The sequence below is a fragment of the Salvelinus alpinus genome, chromosome 17 (genome assembly GCF_045679555.1).
Source record: "Salvelinus alpinus chromosome 17, SLU_Salpinus.1, whole genome shotgun sequence".
Taxonomy (NCBI): domain Eukaryota; kingdom Metazoa; phylum Chordata; class Actinopteri; order Salmoniformes; family Salmonidae; genus Salvelinus; species Salvelinus alpinus.
Genome location: NC_092102.1, coordinates 43,577,057 through 43,590,464, shown reverse-complemented (window position 1 = coordinate 43,590,464; position 13,408 = coordinate 43,577,057). Strand labels below are relative to the sequence as shown.

General features: G+C 41.7%; 1 protein-coding gene across 2 annotated transcripts; it reads left to right on the top strand.

The window, feature by feature from the left end:
* LOC139542976 (src-like-adapter 2) lies at window positions 1-11,977 on the top strand. 2 transcript variants are annotated; one of them, XM_071349006.1, is made up of 9 exons: window positions 1-319; window positions 6,577-6,612; window positions 6,890-7,015; window positions 8,939-9,038; window positions 9,214-9,300; window positions 9,403-9,506; window positions 9,644-9,793; window positions 10,008-10,140; window positions 11,024-11,977. In XM_071349006.1, exons 3-9 carry the CDS (start codon window positions 6,925-6,927, stop codon window positions 11,157-11,159), a joined length of 801 nt encoding a protein of 266 aa, XP_071205107.1. In that variant the 5' UTR covers window positions 1-319; window positions 6,577-6,612; window positions 6,890-6,924; the 3' UTR covers window positions 11,160-11,977. The 2 variants fall into 2 exon arrangements, with proteins under 2 accessions (XP_071205107.1, XP_071205106.1); XM_071349005.1 differs by lacking the exon at window positions 6,577-6,612.
* The last annotated feature ends 1,431 nt before the right edge of the window (window positions 11,978-13,408 follow it).

Below are 13,408 nucleotides of genomic sequence, written 5' to 3'. Positions count from 1 at the left end.
ACTCTGCTCTGCTATACGTACAGAGCCTCTACCTACCACGGCTGGCTCCTTTCCTCTTGGAACACCACAAAGGAGAACACTCTTTCTTCATTGGAGCCTAAAGAAGTCTCACACAGACTCTCATACACACGTCATCCTCTCGTTCCACATGTGAACACTACCAGCAGCGTGCAACTCCCAGATCCGCTGGACTCTTCTGCCCTCTGGGCCGCACCTCTATCCATGTGCTAGTCTACTGTGGTACTCTACAGCTCTGACATCAACTCATACCACAGCATCAGAAGACTGACGTTCACCAGTGCCACAACAGGGAAATGCTGTGAGTATAAACATATTTTTGAGCTGACAATTGTCTAATCGATCTGACTGTACTGTACACGTAAAAGGTTAGTTTTATCCAACCCAGATTTAAAATATTAAAAGTAGACTTTTTTGTTTTAAAGAAGAAGACAAAGGTCAAGTACACTCAGAATAGCATCTATTTGTCGGGGCATGAACTCTACAAGGTGTCGAAAGCGTTCCACAGTAATGCTGGCCGATGTTGACTCCAGTGCTTCCCACAGTTGTGTCAAGTTGGCTGGATGTCCTTTGGGTGGTGGACCATTCTTGATACACACAGGAAACTGTTGAGCGTTAAAAACCCTGCCAGCGGTGCAGTTTTTGACACAAAACGGTGCGCCTTGCACCTACTACCATACCCCGTTCAAAGGCACTTAAATCTTTTGTCTTGTCCATTCACCCTCTAAATGGCACACATACACAATCCATGTCTCAATTGTTTCAAAGCTTAAAAATCATTCTTTAATCTCTCCTCCCATTCATCTACACTGATTGAAGAAGATTAAACAAGTGATATCAATAAGGGATCACAGTTTTCACCTGGATTTACCTGGTCAGTCCATGTCTTGGAAAAAGCAGGTGTTCTTAATGTTTTGTACACTCAGTGTATAGGACAAACTGATCTTATATGAACAGAAATTTGCCCCGCTAAATGCTTAAATGAATAGTGTAGCTTGGTGTCCAGCCAGGTCTACACCTCTGGATTACAGCGTCTGCTAAATGTCATATGCATACACTATATATACGAAAGTATGTGGACACCCCTTCAAATGAGTGGATTCGGCTATTTCAGCCACACCTGTTGCTGACAGGTGTATAAGACTGAGCACACAGCCATGCAATCTCTATAGATAAACATTGGCACTAGAATGGCCTTACTGAAGAGCTCAGTGACTTTCAACGTGGCACCGTCATAGGATGACACCTTTCCAACAATTCAGTTGGTCAAATTTCTGCCCTGGTAGAGCTGCCCCGGTCAACTGTAAGTGCTGTTATTTTGAAGTGGAAACGCCGCCATTGGACTCTGGAGCAGTGGAAACGCATTCTCTTTAGTGATGATTCACGCTTCACCATTTGGCAGTCCGATGGACAAATCTGGGTTTGGCAGATGCCAGGAAAACACTACCTGCCCCAATGCATAGTACCAACTGTAATGTTTGGTGAAGGAGGAATAATGGTCTGGTGCTGTTTTTCATGGTTCGGGCTAGGCCCCGTAGTTCCAGTGAAGGGAAATCTTAACGCTACAGCATACAATGACATTGTAGATTATTCTGTGCTTCCAACTTTGTGACAACAGTTTGGGGAAGGCCCTTTCCTGTTTCAGCATGACAATGACCCCGTGCACAAAGCGAGGTCCATACAGAAATGGTTTGGAAGAACTTGACTGGCCTCCACGGAGCCCTGACCTCAACCCCATCGAACACTTTTGGGATGAATTGGAACGCTGACTGCGAGCCAGGCCTAATCGCTCAACATCAGCGCCTGATCTCACTAACGTTCTTATGGCTAAATGGAAACAAGTCCCTGCAGCAATGTTCCAACATCTAGTGGAAAGCCAGAAGAGTGGAGGCTGTAATAGCAGAAAAGGGGGGGATCAACTCCATATTAATACCCATGATTTTGGAATGAGATGTTATATATTATTATTATTATATTACCTCTCGTGTGTTTCCTGACCCCTGGTTGGCAGACTGACTACTGTGGTTGATAATGGTCATCTGTTCTCTGTTATAATGGAACATTAGAGAGCAAGGTTATTTTAGTCCCTTATACTATATGGGGCCTGCTTTTCTGTCTGTCCATCCCCATGACCCTGTGGTGCCATCTGGCTTAACAGGTGGCCATTTTCTCAATGATTATGAAACGTGCCATATTACAGAGCATTGAGGGAAGATATTTAGAAATATTTAATGCCAATATATTTCATATGACTATTTCTGAAATTATCATCTATTTTTGTGTCTACTACCATTGTCAAAATTAGACAAACACACACCGGGGTAGAAAGGTGTTCACAAAAAGACAGCATTTATTTTCTACTCAATGATATCCTGCCACTTTTATATTTGACTCCAGTGTTCAGACACACCCACCCGGGATCTGTAAGGATGCTTGAGATCTCATGCATTACTTTACAGTAAAACATGTTGCAAATTACGACACAAAACTTTTCATCTTATGCGGTGGTTTCTGCATCAGTGTATTGCTGCGAACTAATTTACCTATCCTCCATGGTTCCTGTGGAGCAGAAGGTTGCCATGAAATGTCATATTTGTCACACGTGTGTTTGTGCAAATCACCAATGAATGACACTTCAACTAGTTGCACATTAGAGCATTGTTGTTTACATCAATTAGAGCAGTGGTCCCCAACCGATCCATCACGATCGTCAATCGGATGGTTCAGATTACGGTGTCTGCAGTAATTTAGAAGGCATAAAAGAAAGCAACAGAAAAATTAATACTGTGAGATTTCAAAATGTTTAAAACCATCACTAGAGAGAAACTGTCAAGAAAGAGATGCTGTTTTTATTTAACCAGGCAAGTCAGTTAAGAACAAATTCTTATTTACAATGACGGCCTACCCCGGCGACGGTGGGTCAATTGTGTGCCACCCTATGGGACTCCCAATCAAGGCCGGATGTGATTCAGCCTGGATTCGAACCAGGGACTGTAGTGATGCCTCTTGCACCGAGATGCAGTGTCAGAGACGCAGCTCCACTCGGGAGCCCAGTGAGTTGAGTTTAAGTTCTTACTCAGCACTGTCAACACTTAGTATTCAACACTTTTATAAGCCATGAAATGTGCGTTCTTCCTATTTCCACTCAGTTCTACAACGAGTAGTGCAGCAGTAATGAACGAGTAGGCAAATGTATTTATAGACTTGCGTTGTTGTTATTATTAGCAGCTTGGGTATTTTTTAATATCGAGGAATATTTCACTTTCTCTGTTCATAGTAGTAATTTTCGCATTAAATAATGCAGTGCGACTCGAGTTTCCCCATCAGCTGGAAGACGGTGTCCCTTTATGGTCAGTGTCAGTGGAGGAAAGGGAGAACGGAGGGATGTTGAGGGGTGGACCCTCACTCTGCTGCTCTCTCCCTCCGCTGAGACTGACCATCAGATGCAGACATTATCAGCCCAGTAAAATAAAAAGCGAATTATTTAAATGTATGCTCACTCAGCTGTGCCTCACCAGTAATATAACAACGGATCTATTACCAGTCTGATCATATGGCCTACCTCAAATTAAGAAATATATATATATTTTTAATGGCCCAAACAACAATGCTTTGTCAGGGCAATTCAAGCAAAGCCAATATGCGGTGATAATGTATTGGGCCTATAGCTTACTGCACGAACCTCATTGCTACAGTACTGTTTTTAATTGGTTAATGTTGCATAGGCTTGTGTTTAAAAAAAAGTCTGAGCCGTAGATCTCGGCTTGTATTTTGACTCAAAAAGTGATCTCAAAAGGTTGGTGACCACTGAATTAGAGAGTGTTCTGTTATGTGTTCTAATATTGTTATTTATTCAGTCGAAAGCCCATTATTTTCCTTGCCAACAGCACCTCGACAACCAGAAACCCATGTGTAAAAACAAAAGTGTGGTTGGAAACTAAAGGGTGTTCAGAAGAGTGGTTTTCAACTTCCTCCCTTCTTTTGTTTGACTTTGTTTGACTAGCTACCTGGCAGTAAATAAAATTAAAATAGGCAGGGCTATTTTAAATTCCCTTCACATTGTTTGTGTTGATATATATTACCTGTAATAAGTTACAGTGAATTGGGATTGATACAATAGTATGCATAGAAAACGTGTCTCTACCCATATGAAGAGTTTAATTCCAAAATGCTATACAGTGCATTTGTAATGTATTCAGACCCCTTGACATTTTCCACATTTTGTTACATTACAGCTTTATTCTAAAATTGATTAATACAACAATAACAAATCCTTACACAATACCCCATAATGACAAAGCGAAAACAGGCTTTTAGAAATGTTTGCAAATATATTAAAAATTAAAAACACATACCTTATTTACTTATGTATTCAGACCCTTTGCTATGAGACATGAGATTGAGCTCAGGTGCATGCTGTTTCCATTGATCATCCTTGAGATGTTTCTACAACTTGATTGGAGTCCACCTGTGGTAAATTCAATTGATTGGACATGATTTGGAAAGGCACACACCTGTCTATATATGGTCCCACAGTTGACAGTGCATGTCAGAGCAAAAACCATGCCATGAGGTCGAAGGAATTGTCCGTAGAGCTCTGAGACAGGATTGCGTCGAGGCAAAGATCTGGGGAATGGTAACAAAACATTTCTGCAGCATTGAAGGCCCCCAAAAACACAGTGGGCTCCATCATTCTTAAATGGAAGAAGTTTGGAACCACCAAGACTCTTCTTAGAGCTGCCCGCCAAGCCAAACTGAGCAATAGGAAGAGAAGGGCCTTGGTCAGGGAGGTGACCAAGAACCCGATGGTCACTCTGACAGAGCTCCAGAGTTCCTCTGTGGATATGAGAAAACCTTCCAGAAGGACAACCATCTCTGCAGCACTCCACCAATCAGGCCTTTATGGTAGAGTGACCAGACGGAAGCCACTCCTCAGTAAAAGGCACGTGACAGGCCGCTTGGGGTTTGTCAAAAGGCACCTAAAGGACTCAGACCATGAGAAACAAGATTCTCTCATCTGATGAAACCAAGATTGAACTCTTTGGCCTGAATGCCAAATCTGGAGGAACCCTTGCACCATCCCTATGGTGAAGCATGGTAGTGGCAGCATCATGCTATGGGGATGTTTTTCAGCGGCAGGGACTGGGAGACTAGTCAGGATCGAGGGAAAGATGAACGGAGCAAACTACCGAGAGATCCTTGATGATAACCTGCTCCAGAGCACTCAGGACCTCAGACTGGGGCGAAGGTTCACCTTCCAACAGGACAACGACCCTAAGCACACAGCCAAGACAACGCATGAGTGGCTTTGGGACAAATCTCTGAATGTCCTTGAATGGTTCAGCCAGAGACTGGACTTGATTCATATCGAATATCTCTGGAGAAACCTGAAAATAGCTGTGCGGCGACACTCCCCTGACAGAGCTTGAGAGGATCTGCAGAGAAGAATGGGAAAAACTCCCCAAATACAGGTGTGCTGAGCTTATAGCCTCATTCCCAAGAAGACCTGTGGATGTAATCACTGCCAAAGGTGCTTCAACAAAGTACTGAGTAAAGGGTCTGAATTCTTATGTAAATGTGATATTTCATTTTTATGTTTTGTTAAACATTTGCAAAAATTTCCCAAAAACTTTTTATGCTTCATCATTATGGGGTATTGTGTGCAAATTGATAAGGGGGGGGGAATTATTACATCCGTATTAGAATAAGGCTGTTGTGTAACTAAATGTGGAAATAGTCAAGGGATCTGAATACTTTCCGAATGCACTGTATATCAGAAATGTTGGTAAATTAGGTGTAAATGTTTGAAAGAAGTTTTTCTAATCATGGCAAGGAGTTGTTCAATGACAGACATATTTGTTTAAAATATATCACTTGATGGTGTCACGCCCTGGCCTTAGTTATCTTTTGTTTTCTTTATTATTTTAGTTAGGTCAGGGTGTGACATGGGCGATGTATGTGTTTTGTATTGTCTAGGGTTTTTTGTATGTTTATGGGGCAGTGTTCAGTCTAGGTGTATGTATGTCTATGGTTGCCTAGATTGGTTCTCAATTAGAGACAGCTGTCTATCGTTGTCTCTGATTGGGAACCATATTTAGGCAGCCATATTCATTAGGTAGTTCGTGGGTGATTGTCTATGAGTAAGTTGCCTGTGTCGGCACTTATATATATAGCCTATATAGCTTCACATTCGTCGGTTCGTTGTTTTGTTTAGTTTGTCAGTGTCGTTTCGTCTTCGTCTTCAAATAAAGAGAAGATGTATTGTTATCACGCTGCGCCTTGGTCCTCCTCTCTTCCACGTTACGACGAGCGTGACAGATGGCTTAATTTCAGAGAGACAATCATGTTTTTTTTGCAAAATGCTATATATCCAGCTCATTGTCAGAGAAATAAGTAGTACTGCCAGGCTTTACACAGTCAAATGTAACAAATAACTAAAGTTTATATTTTTTGAAAAAAACTTCACAAAATACATTTGTGACATAATAAAAAATAAAAAATAACTGAAATACAGTAATATGAGATCTATATATAAAACATTTACATTTTACATTTCAGTCATTCAGCAGATGCTGTTATCCAGAGTGACTTACAGTAAGTGCATTCAACTTAAGATAGCTATGTGAGGCATCCACATATCACAGTCAAATATACAGGATACAAACATTCCAATCTAGCTTAACAATGGATATATAGTGTATTGCACACAAAAAAACATCTAAAATCTATGAATAAAAAATCTGAGAAGAGTAATATTTTACACACACATGCAAACATTTCTGATTAAAAAAACACGTGAAAAATTGGTGGATATAGCATTTAGGAATTAATTGTCTATTAATTAATAGCTGTGATTCCCTCGTACCCACAGAGTCCTCTGGTGACCCATAAGAGCTCCACATCGCCATGGGCAGTGGGCCCAGTAAAGAGCGTCGGGGATCCAGCACTCAGGCAGCCTTGCTGGGCCAGGAAGAGCCCGCTGAGTCAGTCATACTGGGTAAGGCCTGCCCTCCCATCTCGGTCTGAGCACAGGACTCTGGGAAACAGGCCAGTACTAGCCTTTCTCTTCCTCTGTCCTCAGGGGTCAATCGTCCTGGGATTGTTTTGACTGAAACCTATAGGGAATTGGAAGCGTGCACAACAGCCAGGTCTATTTATGGTTAAGGACAATCATTGGATAACCTGCATTTTTACTTAACTTGTTTCTTCTTAAAAAGGCATTGCTGGTTAAGGGCTTGTAAGTAACCATTTCACTGTAAGGTTGTATTCAGCACATGTGACAAATACAATTTGATTTGATTTGATTTCAACGTTCAAATCAATGCGACCAACATAATGCGGAATTGTTTTTGTTAATGTTCCTGCATCCATGGTGTGGTGATGCTGTTGCTATGCATCCATGGTGTGGTGATGCTGTTGCTATGCATCCATGGTGTGGTGATGCTGTTGCTATGCATCCATGGTGTGGCGATGCTGTTGCTATGCATCCATGGTGTGGTGATGCTGTTGCTATGCATCCATGGAGTGGTGATGCTGTTGCTATGCATCCATGGAGTGGTGATGCTGTTGCTATGCATCCATGGTGTGGTGATACTGGTCCTATGCATCCATGGTGTGGTGATGCTGTTGCTATGCATCCATGGTGTGGTGATGCTGTTGCTATGCATCCATGGTGTGGTGATGCTGTTGCTATGCATCCATGGTGTGGTGATGCTGTTGCTATGCATCCATGGTGTGGTGATGCTGTTGCTATGCATCCATGGAGTGGTGATGCTGTTCCTATGTATCCATGGTGTGGTGATACTGGTCCTATGCACCCATGGTGTGGTGATGCTGTTGCTATGCATCCATGGTGTGGTGATGCTGTTGCTATGCATCCATGGTGTGGTGATGCTGTTGCTATGCATCCATGGAGTGGTGATGCTGTTCCTATGCATCCATAGTGTGGTGATGCTGTTGCTATGCATCCATGGTGTGGTGATGCTGTTGCTATGCATCCATGGTGTGGTGATGCTGTTGCTATGCATCCATGGTGTGGTGATGCTGTTGCTATGCATCCATGGTGTGGTGATGCTGTTGCTATGCATCTATGGTGTGGTGATGCTGTTGCTATGCATCCATGGTGTGGTGATGCTGTTGCTATGCATCCATGGAGTGGTGATTCCCCAGATGTTTAGATACCTCTCTGATAAGTATGACCATAGTTGATGTGCAAGAAAGAGGCAAAAAAACATTCCTGGTCTTCTGTTGAACCACCAGAGGAGAGAAATGAGCTTGTGCAATAACTCAATTCGCCTTTGCACTCCTTCTAAACAACGCTTTTTTTTTTTTACTTTGGCAAAGTGTAAAGTCTACGAAACTTAGTCCACTCTGTTCGTAACAGGTTTTAGTGTTGGGAACAGAACTGTATTGAGATCAAATGTTTCATCGGTGGGAAAATTTACCGAATGTCGGCCAAAGTCCATCTCGTTTCCTTCTTCTCCTGCCGGCCCCTTGGCTTCCTCTCACTACCACATTTGGTAATGAATGGAAACACCAAGCGGATCCTTCACATTTCTGCATCCGGTGAAATATCTGGCTCATTGTTCTATCTGTGGCTGCACTCCCTCTAGTCACCCTCTAGAAATGGTGTGAACCAGGTGACATTGAATTCCTCAAGATGTTAGTTGATGAAGATCACATCAATCATTTAGCTCAGAAAGACTGATGATCATCTCATTTTTGTAACTTGGAAGTGTCTTGCCTAACCATGACTACTCACGTTCAAAGTGTGAAGTACAAACATACAAGTACAAAGATATTTTCTCTTTTGCTTTTTTTGTTGTTGCTTTTTTCTCAGCATGAAAATACTGCGTTGTCATGGTTTGAGGTTCTCATAGTAGACTGACACTAATCTTTCATGTATCTGTTCTGTCTACAGAGAGCAGCAAGTATATGGTAGTGTCCCTATATAACTATCCCACTGGTCACCCAGCACACTGCCGCATCCACGCTGGAGAGAGACTCAAAGTGCTTTCAGAGTAAGAAACCATAGCCTCTACATACAACTACCATAATTACTACTACTACTACTACTACTACTACTACTACTACTACTACTACTACTACTACTACTACTACTACTACTACTACTGTGATGTGTGTTTTTCCTGTAATAACGTATGCGTGTTTCTGTGAATGTGCATGTCTATGTAGCGAGGGGGAGTGGTGGAAGGTGAGATCCTCTGCCACAGGCAATGAGAGCTACATCCCCAGCAACTACACAGCCAAGGTGTACCACAGGTGAGTCCGCTGATCCGTCTGACTCTATTCCCCTTTGGAATCTCTAATTACATGTCTCTGTCTATTTCTATGTCTGACTCTATCTCTATGCTCTTGGCCTAGGTGGCAGTATGAGGGTCTCAGCCGAGAGAAGGCTGAGGAGCTCCTGTTTCTGCCCTACAACCAGACTGGCTCTTTTCTGGTCCGGGAGAGTGAGACCCACCCTGGTCAGTTCAGTTCACACTCCAGGCTACACATTATCAAACGCTAACAAGAACAGGGAAACAATCTTAAAAATGTCATTGATAAACCTGAAGTGATAAAATGTGGTGACTGAAGTATGGTCTTACACTGTCCACTCTAGGTGCCAACACCCTGTCAGTGCGTAAGAGCAGTGACCAGGATCGTTGCTCAGTCAAACATTACCGGATCCAACAACTGGAGAATGGCTGGCTCTACATCTCCCCCTGCCTCACCTTCCCCAACCTCAGAGCTCTGGTGGACCACTACTCAGGTCAGGTGCTTTAAAGCATTTACAGTGGTGTAGAAAATACTGAAAGCTGTAGTTACATCTGTTCAAGCCCTTTGTATCCAACCCACACATTTGAATCTTTTGCACAAGTGTCAGTGGGTTAAAAGCTGGGGACACTTAAAGCATCTTCAGTCATTAAATTGTAGTATTCATGTTAAGGCTGAGTTGTAACAGACTGATTGACATCTTCTTCCAGAGGTCCGTGATGGGCTGTGCTGTCTGCTAGGGGAGCCCTGCTTCATCCAGGGGTCCAACAACGTTCCTGTGGTTACTGGGCCACTCCCCATGGCTATCAGGAAGCCCACCCTCAACTGGAAAGATATGGACAGGTGAGGTCATTTACTGTTGTGGTACAGTAATATGTTGCCAGTCTCTGTGTATCCATGTCTGTCAATAAATCTTATACTGAACAAAAATATAAACGCAACATGTGACAATTTCAATGATTTTACTGAGTTACAGTTCATATAAGGAAATCAGTCAATTGAAATCAATTCATTAGGCCATAATCTATGGATTTCATATGAGTGGGCAGGGGCACAGCCATTTGGGAGCCAGGCTCAGCCAATCAGAATGAGTTTTTCCCCACACAAGGGCTTTATTACAGACAGAAATACTCCTCAGTTGGCTGGTCTCAGATAATCCCGCAGGTGAAGAAGCCAGATGTGGAGCTGGCGGTGTATTTACACGTGGTCTGCGGTTGTGAGGCCGGTTGAACATACTGCCAAATTCTCTAAAATTATGTTGGAGGTGGCTAATGGTAGAGAAATGAACATTCAATTATCTAGCAACAGCTCTGGTGGACATGTCTGCAGTCCGCATGTCAATTGCACACTCCCTCAAAACTTGAGACATCTGTGGCTTTGTGCTGTGTGACAAAGCGGCACATTTTAGAGTGGCCTTATTGTCCCCAGCACAAGGTGCACCTGTGTAATGATCATGCTGTTTATTCAGCTTCTTGATATCCCACACCTGTCAGGTGGATATATTATCTTGGCAAATAAGAAATGCTCACTAACAGGGATGTAAACAAATTTGTGCACAACATTTTTAAGAAAAAAGCTTTTTGTGCGTATGGAACATTTCTGAGATCTTTTATTTCAGCTCATGAAACATGGACCCAACACTTCACATGTTGCGTTTATATTTTTGTTAAGTACATATTCTTTGTCAGCATTTCCTCACTAATGGGGTTTCTCTGTCTGTCTACAGCTCCATGATTTTTGGCAAGGACAAAGGCAAGGACAATGAGGATTCCCTGGTGAGCGAGGGATTGAAGGAGGCCATCAAATCCTACCGCTTCATGACAGAGGGCTGCAAAGGCTCCAGCCACAAATGGGACAGCTGAGCATGGATCTGACATCATAACGACAGGGAGATACTCAGACTAAAACAGACCATAAGATGGAGAGCTTCACATCAAGCTACCCATTAAAGCTGAGGCAATCCTGAGGACCAGACATTCTGGCCATGAACCCAATGAATCTCATTAAAGGAATGTTGTTAGGGGAACTGGAAATCACAACTCAACCACTGCAGAGAACCATGGTTCTCAAAGCTATGGTTGTAGAGTGCTCAACATTACATTCCCAAGCAGCTGAGGCCCATCTTTGCTTGGATTCATGACCAGAATAAATGTTTAGATCCTGGAGGCAGACTTTGCTAGACTTAACAGAAAGTAGTTTGAAAGTGAGATATACAGCCTTGTGAAGGTGATCCAGTATCATCAATAAACAGACTATATGGTTGGTTTTGTTGAAGTACGCTACCTTGAAAACAATTAAGGAACTATGGGGTATAAGAATTAGTCTGTTTGATTTATGTGTTTCCTGTCCTGAACATTAACACCTTTAGCTGTTGCTTGTTCTCCTCCGCACTACAGTCTTGACTTTGGCACAGGAAATGGTCAAGGTGCAGTGGAAAGCACGATGGTGTGGCAGAGACAGCAGAACGTTGAGGTAATGGTAAAGAGCATCTCAAAGTTATGTCAAATATTATGGTATGAAACACTGACATGTTATTATGAGGTTTCATCAACTGAAACAATGCACTGTAGTGTGTATATAATGTTAATATCGAGTTTCGCGATGTTTTTGGGTGGGTGGAATTTTTTTTAATTACAAAAAAAAAAAACTATTCTACATTAAAATGTTGCATTTTGTGAAATATGGGGAAACTATTTTGTTGATGTGTTGGTTTTTCACAAATCAGAGAATTAATAACCAAACGCATAAATAACCAAATACATTTCACACATGAAGTGGCAAGTATTTGGCGTACCTTTATTTACTACTGTATCTTGTCTTGTATCGCCACCTGCTGGGGGAAATGCGTAGGTCGTCAGGTTGGCGGAGACGTCAGTGCCATTCAATTTACTTCCCCGTTAACCGTTTAGTGTGTTGTTGTTGCGTTTGTTAATAATTGAATCAGTGTATTTAGCTGTTATCCAATACCTCGGTTCTTAATGCTTAGGTTGCTGTGCACTATTCGTTTGTGCGTAATTCATGTCTTTACATTGATCAACAATGCAAAAGGACAACAGTTTTACAGAACTGGAGATGCCTTCTGGTGCCTTCAGAAAGTATTAACGCCGCTTGACTTTCACACACCGCTTCACATTTCCACATTTGTTGTGTTACAGCCTGAATTTAACATTTATTACATTGAGATTTTGTGTCACTGGCCTGCACACAATACCCCATAATGTCAACGTGGAATTATGTTTTTAGACATTTTTACAAATTAATTACATATGACAAACTGAAATGTCTTGTAACAATAAGTATTAAACCCCTTTGTTATGGAAAGCCTAAATAAGTAAAGGAGTAAATATTTTACTTAAATATCACACCTACAGTATATTTGCGCAAAATGTTTGGAACAAAAAGTTCAACATTCACCTTCTGCTACCATTTCGTTAAAGCGATCTATGCATACAATTCGGTGCATACGTTGGACGATAAAAAGAAACGGAATAGAGCTAAGTATAGGTAAAATCCAAGAGGAAAATCTGGTTCCGTCTGAATTCCAACAGACACTGGGAGACAAATTCACCTTTCAGCAGGACATTAACCTGAAACATCAAATATACACTGGAGTTGCTTACCAAGACTGCATTAAATGTTCTTGAGTGGTTAAGTTACAGTTTTGACTTAAATCAGCGTAGTAAATCTATGGCAAAGCTTGAAAATGGCTATCTAGCAGTAGTCAACAACCAACTTGACAGAGCATGAAGAATTTTTTAAAGAATAATAATAATAATCCAGGTGTGTAAAGCTCTTAGAGACTTACCCAGAAAGACTCACAGCTGTAATCGCTGCCAAATGTGATTCTAAAATGCATTGACTCAGGGTGTGAATAATTATGTAAATCAGATATTTCTGTATTTCATTTTTAGTAAATGTGCAAACATTTCTATAAACAGAATTCCACTTTGACATTATGGGGTATTGTTTGTAGGCCAGTGACAAAATCTAAATTTTATCAATTTTAAATTCAGGCTGTAACACAACAAAATGTAGAAAAAGTCTAGAGGTGTGTGAATCGTTTCTGAAGTCCACTGTATATTAGTACTCTACCTCTCTTTGTTTCCTCATA